Genomic DNA, 19952 nt, shown 5'->3' with positions numbered 1-19952 from the left:
ATTTTTTTCTATAAATTTTAACAAATATTGTCACTAATAAAACAGAATATATTTATTATATAAAATTAAAAATAGATAAACCATTGTGTTATTTTAACATCTTTTTTCAGTTGTTCTAATAATTTAACATTTAAGTTTAATCAACACATAAAAATGTGTTAAATATTTAACACAAAATTTTAACGGGGACCGTTTTTAACAAGTAAACAAAAATTTTCTTACTGTGTATAAATTAAAGTTATTATAAATATGTTCATTAAGTAAATTAGATTGTGTAATTGATAGACAAATATATAACTACTATCAAATATAATTCATGATAATTTTATTTGTTTATATTATATATCTTAACATATACATATATGTGTATATATATGTATATCAGGAAATACATAAAGCATGTAAAAAATGTGATCACTGCCATCCTAAAAATATATGCCGTGACGATTCGTATGTCGAATAGAATCAGAATGTAGGTCGTGAGGATGATCAGGATTGTTAATGCGCGACGTTGTGCGAAATACGGATACACACATAAATAAATTACAAAGTCACAGTATATAAACATCAAAATGAAATATACACTGCATATACATACTAATAAACTTAATCGCCTATTACTAGGATCACAGTTACATTCATAATATGTGTAATGTTATTATACATTTTGTTACCGGCTTTTTCTTTTTTATTCGTCGAGGACATATCGAGTGTCGTTATTCTATATTCATGCACATGTTCAAATAAATCAAATCTAAATACAGATGTCTATTTATAAATTAAATATATCTTTCTCGGGAGAACCTATATATGATTAAAAGTCATATCTCTATGTCCTCGATAGCGTCACTAGTAATAATACTATTATCGCGTTTCTCGATAGAGAAACGAAATAATCTTGATTAAACTTCGGATTAAAAGTAACTTTACAAGCGCGTGATAATGCGTATTAATTATATAACTGTATATATATATATATATTTAGCTTAAAATTTAATACACTGTACACCACCTTCGTGTTACATCGTGCCAAATTTAATTTGAACTTTTCTCAACTTGTCTTTTTCTCCACTTCGAGAAACATGATATATTACGTTTACAGTCACGAATACGTGATTACGATGATGATATCATGAAGCGTATTTTATTATCGGGAAGAGAATCTAAGTTATGCTGCGCACGCATGCTCGCGGCACCAAACCTCTTCGTTCGCCCTTTGTACACAACAACCACTTATTATCCACCTCTAATATTACTTTCAACTTCTCCCCTTCGACGAACGAGAGCTGACCGGTATCCGACGGCGTCCTGTGAGTGAGTGTGCGAACTTCTCTGCAATCGAGATGCGCGAATCGTTATCGTACGGATCTATAAAGAAAGAAGAAAAGAAAGGAACTAAAAATACGAAGCGAAAAAGTATAAAACATATAGTTAAAGAATAAAAATATAAAACGTAGCGTATAAAAAATAGTTTGATCTTGCGCATAATACAGAAAACATTAGGAATAAGAATAAATATTTAAATATTGTATTTAAGGACCCAAAAAGTCAGGAGCCTTAAGAATATAAATTATGTACATATATAGAAATAGAGATCAAATGTAACGCGCAATAAAAAATAAAATATAAATACAGAAATTATGTCATGTATGTACAGACATAATATAAAAATATTTCAGCTTATTTTAAACATGAATTTAAATGTCGCTATCAAGTATAGTATAAAGAAATTTCTAAACCTACAGCAAAACTTTCATCATGTTTAGTTTTTTCAATTAATGATAATTTTACTTATAGAGAGGAAAAGAAACATAAACTTTGGAGAAATATATACTGGTGAGTTCGTCTTATCATTTCACAAAGAAATAGTTTAGACGATTTTTCAACTTTTATGTGAAAGAGCTTAAAAACGGTCTCTTTTTTTCATCTCTATATCAGAATGTCATCAGAAATATGAAATTTTTTTGAACAAAATTATTCCATTTCGAATCAAAAACAGTTTTAAAAAATCATTAACTCCAAGAGCAGCGTTTATTAATGACGCTAAAATATTTATTCAAATTTTTTAAATTTTATATTTCAAGTCTCTACAAAAAATAGAAAATAACTTTAGATGTTGTGAATTAAATATACTTTTTTAATTCTCTCTTGAGAAGTTTTTTAATCAAGGTATTTTATAAAAATCAATTATTTGTAAACAATATATATATGATCAAATAAGAAATATTTTTGTCGGCTCTCAATATTAAATAATAATAACATAAATATGATATTCTTAAACCGACCGAAGAGCCCAAAGCGCGAAAATTAATTTTTCGGAACTGTATCTCTTGGTACGAGATTACTAAAAGTTCCATATATTAATTAACCTCGAACTTACATATGGAAAAATAGGCGAAAAAAATATAAGACAGATCCGAAATACAGATTCCCGCTTCAGCGACTTTTCGGACCTATATTTTTCTCGCCTATTTTTCCATATGTAAGTTCGAGGTTAATTAATATATGGAACTTGTAGTAATCTCATACCAAGAGATACAGTTCCGAAAAATTAATTTTCGCGCTTTGGGCTCTTCGGCCGATTTAAGAATATCATATTTATGTTATTATTATTAATATATATATACATATATATATATATATATTTTTTAATGAATAATTTTCTCTATTTATATGTATGCTCCTATCATTTTCCACTGTTGTTATATTAATATTTGTATTTCCCTACATTATTCATATTTTTAACATAATGTTTCTAAACAACTAAGTTTCAATAACAGGCTCTGTAATATACATATAAATCTAAATCGTAAGAAGACGTGAAGAGCTCAGTTGGAAAAGCAGTCGCCCGGCAAGCGAAAGGTCTCGGGTTCGATTCCCGATTCAGCAACTTTCGGATCTATATTTTTCTCTCGCATTTAATTATTTATTTCGATAGGGGGGTCAAGGGGTTTTTGAAATGAAATTTCAAGTAAGAGATTATTTCAGTTTTCAAAGTCTTGGTTAGTACACCAAGAGTAATATGTGCCTTGTGCACGATTTGTTTCCATAGCAACATCCGCGTTTAGCTCTTCACGCCTTCTTACGATTTAGATTTATAATGTTTCTAATTTTCTTAATTATTCTTCTTTCTTAATTATTCCTAATATTTTCTCTATTGTATGCAAGACCTCACATTACCAATTCATATAAACAAAAAATATATGCAACCAATACAAGAGTGAATTGTGAAAAATAGATGCTTTAAAAATATTAAATGCTCTTTTAAATACTTACTTATGTGAAACTTTTGAAGCTGGCGTTTTCGAAACGGTGGTAAAAGCTGGACGCGGTAAAGAGGTCGAGGCGGCTCGTCTGTGAGGCGAGACCACATTCTTGTCGTTTGACGTAATCCCATGCGATTTGTAAGGTAAGGAACTCGGACGTGCGGTGTGAATTCGTGGAACGCCCAGGATATCCTGATCGACCCGACTGGTTCGACGCGTCACGTTTTTCGTCACATTTTTCGCGTCTATAGGCCTCTTCGGTATCGTTTTCATAGCGGTGGGAAGTGCACCGGGTTTTTTCAATGAGGGGATTCCCGATCCAGGCGACTTAATCGGTTTTCCAGCCGCGACGTTGAGCTGCTTTATCGGTGACGTGAGCAATCTGGGTATCTTCGACTTCCCTAGCGCTCCAAAAGTCCGAACTGGTGACGAGGGAGTCGTCACTGCGGACTGAATCTTATTGCCTTCCTTGCCGCTCATGAATTCCCACTTTTCCTGAAGTTTTCTAAATTTGGTCTCGCCCGAGAGACCGTCGTCATTCAGTTTAGAAGCAGGATTCAATAGCTTCGATTGCTTGTTCGACTTTCTGTTCAGAGAAGAATGTTCCAAACTGTCTGTATAATCCTCGGAATCTTCGAAGGTAAATTTATCTAATGTGCAAAATGGCTTCGAACTTATGGCGCTGAATTGTTTCTTCAGAACATCGTCTTTATTATGTACTACGTATTTTTCATCTATGCTGTAAGCGATACGAGACTTTGGCCGAGTCTTTTTCGGACTGAAAGCCACTCCGCAGAATTCCGCTTTCTCATCTTTGAAATCCTTCAAAGTCAAATCGACATTTTTAAAGCTCATGGCCTGTAAAATATCATCGAGTTTAATATTAATTTAATATGAGTTTAATATTACAATTTCGAGAACTATAAGAGATACGAAAAAAATGTTTCAATAGAATGTCATTGGTTTGACCTTGTATAATTATTTGAAGGTCACGTAAAAGTCACCTTCAATTTCTTAAATTTGAACCTACTATTCTATACTAATTATAAAATTGGAACCTACTATTTTTCATCACATATTCTTGTAGCTTATCTCGAGAGCTTCCCAAAACACTATAATTAAGTATTTTTTTCTTAAGTACTTTCTGAGTTATTTAGGTTTGAACTTAACAATTTTTTTACATAAAATGTAAAATATCTTGTAAAATATTCAGTTTTCGATAATCATATCTTAATACTTTTATGTACGGAATAATGAGACCAATCAATTGATGTAAAGAAAACACATAGTTGCTTTTAAAAAAGTATGTAGCTGCATTGTTGCAAATTACATACTTTTTTTAAAATAATTATTTGAATTACTTCAAATCTTAATAACTCAAAAAGTACTTCACGAAAAAAAAATTTATCATAGGGTTTTGGAAAGCTCTCAAAATAAGCTACAAGAATATGCGATAAAAAATAATAGATTCCATTTAAGAAATTGAAGGTCTTCACGTAACCTTGAAATGAGTATACAAATGAGTATACAAAGTCAAACCAATGACACACCATCTTATGCCCTCTCAAAGTAAAAATAAAACTGTTTGAAACATTTTCCGTATCTCTCATAGTTTTCGAAATATTTACCTAGGGTGATTGAAATAAATCTGTATATTTTAAAAAGCCCTGTATATTTTAAAAAATAATAAGTTTTCAGATTTACGTACATTCATAGTATGATTATTCATATTCCCAAAGCTATTCTGCAATTGACGATATTGATAGAGAAGATCCAGATGAAATGGGCAAAATGCGAGCGGATTCAAAGTGTACAACAATGAATCGACAATTTCCCGGGCATTGGCATTGACTAAAGCCGCAATGAATAAACTGTTGTTATTGTAATGCTTCCGTAGAATGGACTCACGCGTACACAAATACGCAAACCATGCATCTAGAGCCCTTAGACTGAAAAAAAAATATATTAAAATTTCTCATATTTTTTGATCGAATTAAAAGATACGATAGATAAAAAATAAAAAGAATAAATATTTCTCGCCCAATACTGGCAATTAATTCCTAAATTCATAAATTAGGACCAAAATTATGATCGAAACATTGTGAAATTTATTAAATAAAGAATTGTCAGTATTGGTGGAGAAATATTTATTCTTTTCATTTTTTAACTGGCAATGATAAAGAATCCAATCAATAATAAAGAATAAATAAATAAAAATAAATTAAAATTAATAAAATAATATAATAAATTAAATTAAATTAATATGATTAATAAAATAAATTACACTAGCGGGGATCCTAGAAAAGAGAATTTGAGATTAAAGCCATCAATGTCAGGATTCGCTAGTGGTTAGATCACGATTAAAACTGTAAAAAGATGAATTTCAACTTACTTCAGCAAGCCAAATACAAATGCATGAAACTTCAGCATTCCCTCTGTAATGATATCTTCACCATTAATTTTCTGTACTAATTCATTTAATGTTTTCGTAAGAGGCCCTTGTTGAGAACTAGCTTCCACGATTTGCCAAACGCTATTGGTGATTGGTCCAAAGGTAGAGTTCAAATAAGGTTTCAAACCATCTGACATGATAATGTATAAAGCTGGACATAAGGTACTTAAACAGATTTGCGCACACTCATTTCCTTCATTATAGTTGGGACGACTGTGATTCGAATCGGCGTTCCAATATTTTAATAAAAGATCTACTGCTCTATTTACAGTTGACACCATTTCTAAAAAGTGACAAAATGTATTATAGAAACTTCAGGATATTTCTTGCTTAATAATTATATCGAATAAAAATAACAATGTGCGCATACTTCTCTTCTCTTCAAACTCCGTTAATTTATTTTCCATCACCTGATCTTGATTTTGATCATTTACAGTGTTGAAATTATTTAACTGAAGTTAGGAAACATTTTTTTAATAAAAATAAACTTATAAGGAAATCTCGCAAAATTCTAATTTTTATAAAACTTTATACACATATAAATAGATAAATTTTAAAAATTTTTGTTGTGCCCCAAAAATATTATTCTTCTTATATGTAAGATTTCATCAAAATCAGAATTTTTGAGTTTGAGGATTTCTGTACTTTTTTACCTCTGCATCTGGATGTTTCTTTTTTTGATTTACGGCAAAACTGACGGTTTTTCTCTGCGAATCTCCCATATCAATATCCCTGACGAGCGGATCCTTATTCATTTTCAAGGCTAAAAATTTCCTCACGTACGACCTCACTTTAACCTCAGGGTCCTCAATATCTCCGTCGCTTTGTGATGAAATTGCACTGTGTTTCAGATATTCTTCCAATTGTTTGATATCGTCTTCGTTATGCTGAGAAATTTTCGATTCCACGTTCGCGTTATTTGTAATCTCGTTCAATTTTTCTACAATAAGAAATTATTCATCATTAGGTAAATAAAAACGATTAAATAAAATATATCTACTAATCAGGGTGTCTGCTCAAATAAAAAAAAATTCCTTGAGAATTCCCAGTATTTTCCTTTAAAATTTCAGGTAAAATCAGAAAAAGATGCTGCTTTTTTTAGAAATTCTTTTTTTTAATGTTTTCTATTAATATAATTAGAAAGTTATTAAGAGTGCAGTTTTTCTAGCATTTAATATTGATTTGTTAATTGTAAAATTAATTTGGACAATAACAAAGTGCAATATATCATTGTATCTAATTGTAAATGTTCAAAATATATGCAAGAATATAATATAAAATAAAACTAAAAAACAAATAATAATTTATTATATAAATGTCATATTAATTTATTTAAGTTAATTATTTATTAAATTATTATTAAATTATTTATTAAATAAAAAGTATTAATTTATTTAAATATTACCTATTAAAAAATTGTGCAATTTTTTATGAAACTTAAGATGTTGATACTGAAATAGATCGTCAATAAAAAAATACATATTAATTTTAATAAAAACTTAAATATTGCAAAAATATGGTAGATATATATTTCTTAAGGTTCTTCGATAACCATGTTGGAATTGTGACGTCAACGGCAAAAAAAATTTTTAGATGTCATTTCAAAATATCTTTTCATTTAAAAATGGCACCTAAGAATTTCCAGCGTATGCTTTTTCGCCTCTGACGTCACAATCTAACATAGACACAATAAGGATTCAAGAATTTTATCTGCTAAATAAAAGTAAAATTATAGAAAGAGCAATTTTTTTAATTTCCCGAATCTCAACCAAATTCCATGAGAATCCTCTGATTTTTCAAGATAAAACATTCCCTGAAAATAGGTTTTCAAAGTTACCGGGAGTATATCTTTAAAACATCTTTCCATGTTGGAATTATGACGTCAGAGACAAGAAAAATTCTTAGATCTCATTTCGAAATATCTTTTCACTTAAAAATGGCACCTAAGAATTTTCAGCGTACGCTTTCTCGCCTCTGACGTCATAATCTAACAGACACAGTAAGTATTCAGGAACCTTAAATGCTAAATAAGGATAAAATTATGGAAAGGAGATTTAATTCCCTAAATGTCAATCAAATTCCATGAGAATCCCCTAATTTTTCAAGGTAAAACAACATTCCTGAGAATAGGTTTTCAAGGTTTCCGATATACCTTTAAAACACCTCTCCGCTTCTGTCTCGTCGACATCTTTCTCGGAGTCGATCGCCGTTTCGCAGCACAAGAGCTGCAAATCGTTGTTCATATAATACGGCTCTTGCAGGGACATTCTCTTGTTTACTTGCTCCGTGGAGAGTTCCTCCGACTGCTCGCCCACATCTCCCATCTCGAACATGCTGTATCGTTTGTTCGCGAGGATCTTGTTCTTCCGCAGAATGCTTCTAGGCAAGGGCGGTCGCGGCGGTACTCTACCATTATTGAAGCCGGATTCGCCCTCGCAGCCCTGCGGCAGCGAGACCGACCGCTTCGGAAGAGACGGGCAGCCAGGCTGTCTGTGATTCAGCATATGCAGCTTCTTGTCGTTGTTTACCAGACTGGTCTCCGAACTGACGCTGTCATAGCGGTACAGATACAACGGGTTGACCGCGTTGTTCAGCAACGGCGTCTGATTCGTCGAGGAGTCGGTGAGGATTGTCGACGAGCCTCTGTACCCTGAAGACGGTTGCGTCGCGGTGCTGCTCGTCGACGAGGTATTGACGGTCGGATGGACGACCTCGCTGATGGGTCCGATCTTGTGACGCATCGGGGAAGACAGACAAAACAGCGGTCGCTTGACCTCCTCGTTGATGTTGATGTACTTGGATACCTCCGGCACATCGTGCAAGATCTTCTTGTACTCGTACGGCAAGAGGAAGGTCAACGACTCCCAATCCTTGACGTGCGCGAACCCGCGTTGCCGTAAGGCGTCGATGTCGTTGCAGGAGGATGGTTTTGAGCCCACATGAACGGTACGCTTCCAATCCACGTTACTCTTGTCGAACGTGTGCGGCTTCAACGCCAGATTGTTGAGTTCGGTCTCCTTGATCTTGAGGAACGACAGATCGGGCAGCGTGTAATTGGGGTACACGATGTAAACCGGTTTCTTGTTTATCATTGTCTCTTGCAAGAAAGGCCCATATTTATCCTTAATCGCGGTGAAGATCAGGGAGGTCTGGATAGCGTTGTCTTCCATCTCCGCGTTCGCTTGGATACCTGTTGTTCGATATATCGGTTGCTTCTTCTGGGTCTCCGTTAAACCCACCCAACCGCTCTTCCGCTGTTGCTCGGAAAGATTATTCATTATATTGTCGAAATTTTGCTGACCCGCGCAGGCCGATCTAGACGATATACTTTCCGAAAGCTCCTCCACCGACGTAGACGATGACGTCACGTCGACGACCTTGTCATTTTTGCAATACGATGCACATTTCAAGGCTTCTCGCTGATTCTCCGCGTCGCGGTGATTAGCCATCATCATATCGCGTTTGATCCAGTTGATAGAGAAATCGTTGTTCTCGAACACGCGACGATTATCGCAAACGTTATCCTGCCGTTGTATCTGGGTATTCGTGTTGGTCGCACTGTCGCTGCCACTGTTACTGCTACTACCATTGTTATCGCTTATGGAATCCGACTGGTCCAAGGTCAGACTCATCCCCTCCACACTCATGCTCTTTTGCTTCATGAAGAGTCTGAGGAGACTTAGATTTTGCAGCTTCTTATTTGTGCCGGTGTTCTCCGTGTTGTCGAAGCTTTCCCCGTTCGTCGAACAATTTACAGATCCGGTGTGCAGTCTTTGTATGTGATTGTTTGATTCGGTGGAATCAATCTGTGTCGAACCAACATTTATATTCATTTACAAAATTATACGTATAAAATGTAATTACAAATAATTCAGAGTGTTTACGAAATACTTGAACAAATTTTTAAGACGTATGCCTCATATCAAAATAAAGAAAAACTTTTTTATTTTTGATTATCCAACAAAATGTTTCGAACAAAATTTATATAAAGAACAGATGACGCTACTGACGTTTTTCCTGAAGAACGCTTTTCAAGGTCATTTAAAGGTCACTTATATTTTTTTTTAATTACTATAATTTTTTTTATATAAATCTATTCCTTGCAATTTTTGGCATAAACAATTTTGGTCAAAAAATAGTATACGAGGGAAAGACGACACTGTAGAAGTTTGTCCAAGTCTTTCATAAATACTTTCTATACGTATATATAATATTTACACTAAAATTAATAGGCATATTAGCCTGCTGAAGTTTTTGAACGCGTGAAAAATCCGGTAAGCTTTGACTTCGTTTACTCATACCACCAAGCATCAAATTAACAGTATTCTGCGAGATATCTGGTATCATATTGTTGTTGCCAGAAGGATGACGAGTTATTGCTTTATTCATGGAGGAATGCTTCAAATTACTCCATGTGGTATATATCTTCGAGTCTGAACATGCCATCGATAAGTCTAATACACTTGTCATATCTTTCTGTTTATCATAGAATGCATCTGGTGACTCGTATGTTTTGGGTTTATCTAAAAATAATATAGACTGAGTAATTAAAGAGGAATAAAATAAAATAACAAAGTTAAAGTATATTAGAAGATGTTCAAAATTAATTTATATTACTTTTATTTATTATAAATAAGACTCCTGAATCCTCGCCGCGGCAATGTTAGATTGTGACGTCAGAGGCGACAAGGCACACACTGAAAATTCTTAAATGCTACTTTTAAATGAAAAGATATATTGAAATGGCATCTAAAAATTTTTAGCATGTGTTTTCTCGGCTCTGACGTCACAACTCCAACATGATCAGCGAGAAGCTAGAAATCATAAATATAATAAATAATCATTTTTATTAGTCTATTCATGCACATACCATGATTTTCAAAATCTTGGGAACCATCCGAATACATAGTAATGCTACCCTCAAAAGCAATGGTATAATTATTTTTATTATTCGTTTGACAAGTAAGCAACATGTCTTCGCAGTCCAATGAATCCACGCTATAGCTACCACATGATGGTAGCATTGATGTTTCCTTCACTGGAGAAAAGAGCAACGACGACTTGCATATAGATATTGTATCAGTGGTGGAACATGCAGAATCCTCCTCCTATTAAACAAATAATAAATATGATCAATATATAATTAGTATAAATAAAATTATATGTATTTTTTATACTTTTCGTTAGCTAGTAAATTACTTCAATTAGTATTATTAGATGTGTTGTTAGATTTCTTCTCATTAGAAATTAAAATTTTGACTTATGTTTATTAATTTTAGTATCATAATATCATGTTCATGTCCACGCAAGAAAGAGTAAGCAATCCGAACATTAGATGGTGAATATTCAATGTTATATTGAAATATTTATATCAAATACAAATGTTGAAATTGATACAATTGTTGAAATATTTATATCAAATATCAATATATGAAGAATTTATTTTGCAATAACTGGGTTTCTACTTTTAGTAGCCATTTTCATACCTGGCTACTAGTATGAGGGCTGATGGAAGAACCGATGTCAAGCTTTTCCATGATAGATCCAGATATACTGGCATATTGTTCTCTTTCATAGTTAAACTGTGGTGATAATGGAACATATACCAGATTTAAAGTATTATACAAAAAAATTTATAAATAAAACAATACAAAATTGCACAAAATTTGATTCTTAATCTTATTTATATACAGGGTGTTTCATAGGAAATTGCTGAAACTAATCAGTTGTCATTTTTTAATGCATGCTGTTATTAAGAAAACAAAAAATGTGTTGGAAGAAGAAAGTCTATAATTTTTAATGGATGTAAATAAAATGTTTGTATATTAGTTTATTTTATTGATAAGAAGTAATGAAAAAAGTGCTAATAATCACATAAACTAATAATAAATATTTTCAACAGTGCCAGGTATAATAGCAGCTATTAAAAGGATCGTCAATAACATTAAAAAAAATGACATGTTAAAAAAAGTTTTTACAAGTTTTCATAAAAAAACAGAATTTTGTACAAATTCAAATGGTGCACACTTTGAAAATATTAACCATTAGTTTACATATGTGATTATTAGCACTTTTTTCATTACTTTTTTCAATCAAATAAACTGGTATACAAACATTTTATTTATATCCATTTAAAGTATTATACAAAAAAATTTATAAATAAAACAATACAAAATTGCACAAAATTTGATTCTTAATCTTGAAAACTGCAGACTTTCCTCTTTTCGCTACAATTTTTGTTTTCTCAATAATTGCATACATTAAAAAACGATAGCTGATTAGTATCAGCAATTTCCTATGAGACATCCTATATAAAAGTTTGCATAAACTGATATAAATTTGCAAACAGGAATGAAATAAACTGATGGTTTTACAAATTTGCATGATGACACATTCCCATATCTCACATCCAATATCAACTTATGCTCTTGACTTAAATGATTCCTTTTGAAATGATTAGAGATAACTGAATTAATTCTGTATTAAATAGTTACTTCAGAATGTTGAACCGGTTCTGTACACATGACAGGGAGAGCCGTAAGCAGGGTATGTATGTCTGCTGTACGGAAACTCTCCATATCAATCTCCGCCAGATTGGCATCCAAATTACGAGCAAGGTCATCGTAATAACCTAGATCCTTGGAGGAGTAGGACACGGAAAGTGATGAAATAACACTAGGATGGATATGTAGTCCTCCATCTCTATATCTGAAAATTTAATGTTATTTATAATTTAAAAATTAAATATTTTCTCTCGCGTTTATTTCTTTATTTCATTAGGGGGGTATAGAAGTTTATGAAATTAAATCTCAAGAGATATTTCATATTTAAAGTCTTGGTAGTAAACCAAGAATATGTGACTTGTGCACATTTTCGTTTATTTCCAACGAAAAATTAATTTTCGTTAGAGATGTACGCAAGAAACATCCGTATATGGCTCTTAGGCCTTTCTTATTTGTATTTAATATTAAATATGTATATATATATATATATATATATATATTTCTTTTAAAAATACACAACAATATGAAAACAAATACAAAGTGCAAAATTAATTACCCATAATCGATAAACCATTGATATTCCACATTGTCCTGGACAAACTCCGAGCCAACCAAATCCTGCTGAATAGAATCGGTCGCTGGATTAGAATTACAATCGGATCCTGGAGTTTGTGGCTCTTCCATTACTGCTATGCCTTCTTTCGCAACTAAAAAAATTGGATTATGATATAATTAAAAAATTATATGTATTAGCAAGTATAAAAATGAATAATTGTATTTTTTATATTTTTATAATACATATATATAACATATTTTTTATAATAAAATATGTCATATGTCTCATATAAAGTATTATAATGCTGTAGCTAATAAATATGAGTAATATAATTTTATTTTCTACATAAAACGTTTGATTAAATTGACAATCATAATTTTTAATAAAATGACAGTATTTGAGAAACGTGACAAATGGAATGACTTACGAAGAATTGTTTATATTGCATTATGTTTTTATCGTCGATATAATAATAATGCGACGAAAATCTATTTGTTGAGGAACTCGCATCGTAATAAAACTCGACAACTCGTTGTTTCGTAAAAATAGCGAAAAGGTACGAAAAATCACGCATCACAATTTTGTAATATTTTCACAAAATACTGTTCTCTAAAATTTCTTCCCTCTCCCACCCTCCCCCCCACATCCCACTTTCTCACTCTCTCTCTCTCTCTCTCTCGTTCTCTTTCTTCTCTAGGAACTTTCCAACAAGAAAAATATAGAAAAATTTTAGGGACTTTAAAAATTCTCTAGTCGATAACCATTTGCATCACATTGTGTCAATTTTTCTTACTGCGGAAAAATTTCTTATCAATTTCGAAAAAGAATACGTACACATAAAATTATATTAATTATTAAATTAGATATTAAATTAAATATTAAATTAATATTAAATTTATTATTAAATTGTGTGTGTGTGTGTGTGTGTGTGTGTGTGTGTGTGCGTGTGCGTGTGCGTGTGCGTGTGCGTGTGCGTGTGCGTGTGCGTGTGCGTGTGCGTGTGCGTGTGCGTGTGCGTGTGCGTGTGCGTGTGCGTGTGTGTGTGTGTGTGTGTGTGTGTGTGTGTGTGTGTGTGTGTGTGTGTGTGTGCACGCACGCGTGTAGTAAAAATATTTTCAATATATTTATAAAATTTTTATTGCCGAAATATATTTTTTTATCATTTCTCTGTATTCCAATATATTATTAAAAAATTGATATTGATATATTTGAACTCTAATAATTTACTGGGTGATACATACTGAACATCCTTATTACTCGACATAAGTTCTTTTATGTTATAAGTATTTATAGAGCAAATTATACAATAATATCAATAATAGAAAAGAAATCAAGAATAACCAACGCATATTCGTCAATCTATGATTGCTATACAAGCTAATAATAATTTATATTCGTTCTCTTATTCTTGTCTCTCGAAAAAGTATAAGCAATAAATTATCAAATCTAACAAGTACCCGTGTCTAACATTGTAGACTAATTTACTTTCAATTATGCTACTGTTATTATTTATCATTAGACAATTATAAAACATATATATATAGCACTACAAATTATATATGTATATGTTTTATAATTTATTTTATATTTTATTATTTGACAAGTTAAATCTCTCCGAATCATAATTTGCGCTTACATCTTAAAGACGAAATGCTGTAACTCTCTGATATTCCAATCTGTATTTTTGAAAAGGACCACATCCCGTATGGTCGAAACGTTAAAATAAATATATATACAACTTTAATTTGAGGCCAGTGTAGTCAGACCAAATCTATAACCTCTGTTTTATAATTGTCTAATGATAAATAATAACAGTAGCATATATAATTGAGAGTAAATTAGTATATTTTATATATATATATATTTATATATAAATAATATATCCACATATGTGCATAAGCATATATAAAATTTACAAAAATGGGTGTTTATTAGTCTTGCTACGTTACTGCTTTCTGCTACGGAAGGCCAGAAAGCATTTTTAGGCGGCATCTCGCGTATACCGGCACGGTAGAGGAACAAGGAGAACACGTGATTATCGGTCCTTGTCTCTCTTACGTGCGTCCGCGTGAGCGATGCAGTGGTGTATGTACGTGTACAGACATACACCACTACATAAAACCCGAGAATTGGTTTCTCGGCGTTGGCAACACTGAAACCGGAGTTTCGCGTTGTCACCGCACGAGGTCTCCAATATCAATTCGGAGTTTGCCTGGGTGTACTGCCGACCCTTAAAAATTGAAAATGCATAAACATTGAAAGATGCATCCTCATATGACATAATGAATATTATTATCAGTAAGTGAAGGGACCTTCTAATGCTGCGAAAATATGCTGCTTATTTTGTCAGAAATATAATAATTGTAGTTGTGCGTTTATAGTATATAGTGAAACATATTGCTATTTTATAAAATATACAAATATATGTTAACTATATGACAACATAATGCACAATTAAGATTTATTAAAATGATTCGTAATTTTATGCTGTCCTACTTGCATTACAAAAGTATACGTAAAAAATGTTTGCATACGCAATGTTCAGCATACTTGTCTATCTGGATTAGATTAAACTAGTGCAGTGATTCTTAACCTTTTTGAAGTTACAGAACACTTATTTTGATTATAAGAAAAATTTGCGGAACACACTAAATAAATCATTAAGGTTAACTATTGTATAATACCAGAAATGTGCATAAACATACTTATTTTTATTAAATTGTTTAATAAAATCTATAACAAAATCTATAATTTGTTGTATAACTTTTATGTATTATATAATAATCCAGATAGAAATGCCTGATAATCAGATTTCATCATGTCATGATCTTCTGATTTTATGATTGAAATGTGTTGTATGTCTTGTAATCATATTATGATAGGTATCATGAGCACAAGTTACATATGATGAAAAATGTGAGCTTAGACATTAATTTGAGCATATTTATGTACTCATAATAACATTTTTTTGCAAAAATTTTAAAGATATATGTCCGTGATTTGAATAACATATCAGCCTACATCTGTGTCTATTTTTTGTCATCATCCCAAGGAGAACAGAAGGCCAAAATGATATTAATTTAACGTCATTGACTAAATATTGACCAAAAAATGACATAAATTTAATCAATATGACGTCAAATTGACATCATTTTGATTTTTCTGTTCTCCTTGGGATGTTTTAAGAAATATGAGTACAGAATGCATATATTTTGCTACCTCGGAAAATATATCAGAAATATGTAAAATTTTAGTATTCAATTCTATTTGAAATAGAAAATAATATATTTTATACCGAGTGAGTCTATTAAAATTTAAAATACAGACTAATATATCTTTGAAAATGAAGAATTTTAGAGAAAAATGTTTCAGATAAAAGTTGTATAGTTTCAAGGGGGACATGAGATGGTGTCATCGATTTGAACTTGAATAGCAATTTTGGATAATGCTAACGCTGGCAGTATTCATTTTCAAGCCTTATAACTCAAAAAGCATTTCATAAAAAAATTTTATTATAGTGTTTTAGAAAGCTCTCGAGATAAACTATAAGAATATGCAATAAAAGTAGGAAGTTCCATTTAAGAAATTGAAAGTGACTTTTACGTAACCTTCAAATGGCTATTCAAGGTCAAATCAATGATACCATCTCATGTCCCCCTTGAAACTATACAACTTTTGTCTGAAACATTTGCTCTAAAATTCTTTGTTTCCAAGATATAAGTCTGTAATATTTTAATTGATTCACCTATATATATATGTATATACAATTTTTTATATGTATATATATAAAAATATTGTAGTTCAAATTATTCCAATTAAAATTCAAAAATGCTTATTATATATAAACACTTAATTAAAATAAGAAATGGAAAATATATATTATTTAGACATTCTTAAAATAGTGTTTAAAATAAAAATAGATTTTTTAAATATTTACTTTTTTATATTTGTTTATTTTTTAATGTTTATATTTTTATTTTGCGTGCGTGCATATATCATTATTTCTTATAAACTATACTTATAAATTCTTATTTCTTTTAAGGATTGATCAAAATAAATTATAATAAGTAATTCACGAAATCATAATATTGAAAATATTCTTCGATGTAAATAGGATTCAGTTTCCAAAAAAGCATATAGATTTTCTTATTTTCCAAAGAAATATTATATTTTATAAGTTTTGAAAGCGATAATGGTACTCTAAATTCAACCTAAAAAATTAAATTATGGAACATTAATATAAGCGAATAAAATATTTTCAACCATTTTTTAATTAATAAAATTTATTTTTATAGCATAATAAAGTATAGTAAAACTTTTTTGTTAATGAAAAAGTTTTTATTGTTAATGAAAAAATTAAATACGATTAATTCAAATACAGTGTGAAACGTGTGACAACGCTACAAAAATTTTTCATTTATCGGTAATTAGCAGTAATTTATTCCGTGTCATACACTCTTAGAATAAGATTAACCGTTAAAAAATCTTATTATATGTTAATTAGTCTGCATACAATATTAGTAAATTGAAAAGTTTTAAATAGCTTTCACTTTATTTATATGTTTGTATATTTATTTATATACATATATGTGTGTATATATATATACAGGGTGTCTGACATAAGGTGTCACACCGAAAATATACAGGTAGATGTTCTTATTTGGAGACAATTTTTCCTCGGTAAAAACCTTGAGATGTCAATCATTTTCGAGTTATAAGCAATTGAAAATAAAGGGTTTTTCGCAAACTCAGGCTTGTAGAAATAAAGTATTAACAAAATCACATTCTTTAATTAATTTCAAGTAGAGTTTACTTTAATAAAATTTTAATATAAGGTTTACAATTAGTTATAAAGATACATGATAGCAAAAATTGGCAACATGCAAAAAATGATGACCTCCTTGTCATTTTTGTTGAGGAAAAATCGTCTCCAAATGACAAGATCTAATTGTATATTATCGGTGTGACACTTTATGTGAGACACCCTGTATATATATATATATATATAAATGTACGATATTGAGCGTTCCCTCTTACTCTGTATTATAAATTGGATATATACATATGTATATGTATATATTGTATATAAAATAAAAAAATTAAAATAAAATAAAATAAATTAAAAAATAAAATATTTTATTTATATTTATATTATTTTTATTTATTTTTATTCTTATTTTATCTTATTTATTTATATTATTTTATTTATTAATAAGTAAAATTACTATCCTCGACCAAATTTAATTCCGCGAGAAAGGAAGATTTTAATGAAATATATCCTTTTTATAATAATTACAGGAAATAAAACGCAATATACTCGAGTACAAATGTTTGTATTCCATTTTTGAAAATATCAAATATAGAAATTTATCACTAGTAACGCCAATTTATCACTTATTTCGAGTACTTAATCACTTATTTCAAGTATTTAAATTACTGTATATCAGTATTTTAAGTATTCAAAATAAGTAATTAATTAGCGTTACTAGTGATAAATTTCTACAAGGGAATTTTAAAATAACAAAATGTTTTTAAACATTGCAACAAAAAAGTGCTTACATTCTTTTTTCTTTTTATAATTAATCATGAGAAAAATCTCTCTCTAAAATATAAGAAAATTCTAAAAGTTTAAAAATTCCAAATATACAATTTGCATCCACAAAAATATTATAAATTTTGATCTAATCCTAATCTAATTTTAATTTGAGGTTAAACATAGAGGTTAAACCAATGCAAAGGTTAAATCCGGCCAGTTTCTCCTCACCTACGCATTTACATTAAATATGCAACTGGTGTAGAATTCACATATTCTACGAAGCTCAAATTATAAATTATATTTAAAATTTATTTGCATTATTAGCTTTATTCGTTAAAATTTATTAATAAATAATAAATGATGGATTATACAATTTTTGCAAGATTTTTATAGATTTATCATGAAGATATTATCATGTTTATATATGTCAAGATCAAAGTCAGATTTTTTATCTGGTATTTATCTGCTATCTGCTATCTATAATAATTTAAAAATGATTGAATTTTAAAATTTAAAATATCTGAGGAGCTATAAAAAAAATACCTAATTTCTAGAAATATAAAATCTCTACTACATATGTCAAGGGCAAAATAATCCGTGTTGTGTGAGTTTTTATAAATATAACTAAATTCTTATTAAATGTAAGTGTATCTGAATTATTATTAAGAAATCGATCTTGTCCAAAATTGATGAGGAAAAGAAGATTTAATTCATCTTACAAAAGAAAGTATATACATACATTAAGATATATATTATTCTTGAATGCATTATTTGGAAAATACATGTATATAACTATAAATTCGCATAGTTTAAGAAAAAGAAAGATGAAAAGATAAAAGAAACATTCCATTCATGTATAAATATTTTACAATTTCTTTCATTTTAAAATTATTCAACTTAAGTATGTATTGTATGTACATATATTACATATGTATATTAATTAATGTAAAATTTAAATATTTGTAAAATAAAATATAAATTGTGTGAATTAAAAAATAAGTTATTTCACATCCGCAATATAAGAAAAAACGTAATTTACAATTCCAATGGAATTAATATTTAATTAAGTTAATATATACACACCCATACACATACATATACATATATAAGGTGTAACTGAAAAAACATGTATATTAGAATGACAGTATATAACTTTTTTTTATTTTTTCCGACTCTTACCCTATCATATAATAGTTTTCTTTGAAAAAAAAAGTTCCTATAAATTTAAGCCTGATCACATCATTTTTAAAGATGCTCAAGATTTGAAAAATTGAAAATTCACCAAAATTTGATTTTTTTCTTGTCATAAATTATAAATGATCCATGATTATCTTGAAGTTTGACTTAATCACAACAAATCTGCAAAATTTTATGAAAAAAAAATCAATTTTACATGTTGCACGGATTTTTTTTTAATTAAGATATTCCCGAGACTTTATTGACGGCAAAACAAATAAAATTTTAAGATTATACTATCTAGACAAGGAGAAAATAATAAACCTCATGTAACTGAATCCGTTTTTAAAAAGACAAAAAAATAAGAAGAATGAAAAATTAAGGAAGCAATAATGTAACTCAAAAAAAATCCGTGCAACACGTAAAATTGATTTTTTTTCATATAATTTTGCAGGTTTGTTGT

General features: G+C 30.0%; 1 protein-coding gene across 10 annotated transcripts in view; it reads right to left on the bottom strand.

Annotated features, from left to right (window-relative positions):
* Positions 1–308: 308 nt before the first annotated feature.
* The window catches only part of LOC114929789 (uncharacterized), a 32410-nt gene continuing 12766 nt past the window's right edge, over positions 309–19952 (bottom strand). For 6 of the 10 annotated variants that reach the window (XM_085488137.1, XM_085488138.1, XM_085488130.1 and 3 more), the window contains 12 exons: positions 12778–12928; positions 12213–12426; positions 11205–11300; positions 10589–10826; positions 9937–10241; positions 7871–9524; positions 6372–6658; positions 6089–6170; positions 5659–6001; positions 4975–5215; positions 3277–4124; positions 309–1332 (listed from right to left, as the gene is read on the bottom strand). In XM_085488137.1, coding sequence (XP_085344263.1) covers positions 1164–1332; positions 3277–4124; positions 4975–5215; positions 5659–6001; positions 6089–6170; positions 6372–6658; positions 7871–9524; positions 9937–10241; positions 10589–10826; positions 11205–11300; positions 12213–12426; positions 12778–12905 — 4605 coding nt within the window. In that variant the 5' untranslated portion in view covers positions 12906–12928 and the 3' untranslated portion in view covers positions 309–1163. Of the gene's footprint in view, positions 1369–3276; positions 4125–4974; positions 5216–5658; positions 6002–6088; positions 6171–6371; positions 6659–7870; positions 9525–9936; positions 10242–10588; positions 10827–11204; positions 11301–12212; positions 12427–12777; positions 12929–13204; positions 13396–19952 lie in introns of those variants that run through there. The other 4 variants (XM_029301468.2, XM_085488134.1, XM_085488136.1 and 1 more) reach the window with 4 other exon arrangements.

The sequence above is a fragment of the Nylanderia fulva genome, unplaced genomic scaffold, assembly GCF_048542155.1.
Source record: "Nylanderia fulva isolate GAGA-0341 unplaced genomic scaffold, ASM4854215v1 Scaffold64, whole genome shotgun sequence".
NCBI lineage: Eukaryota > Metazoa > Arthropoda > Insecta > Hymenoptera > Formicidae > Nylanderia > Nylanderia fulva.
The sequence above is the reverse complement of the archived record's forward strand: the minus strand, read 5'-3'. Positions and strand labels throughout refer to the sequence as shown.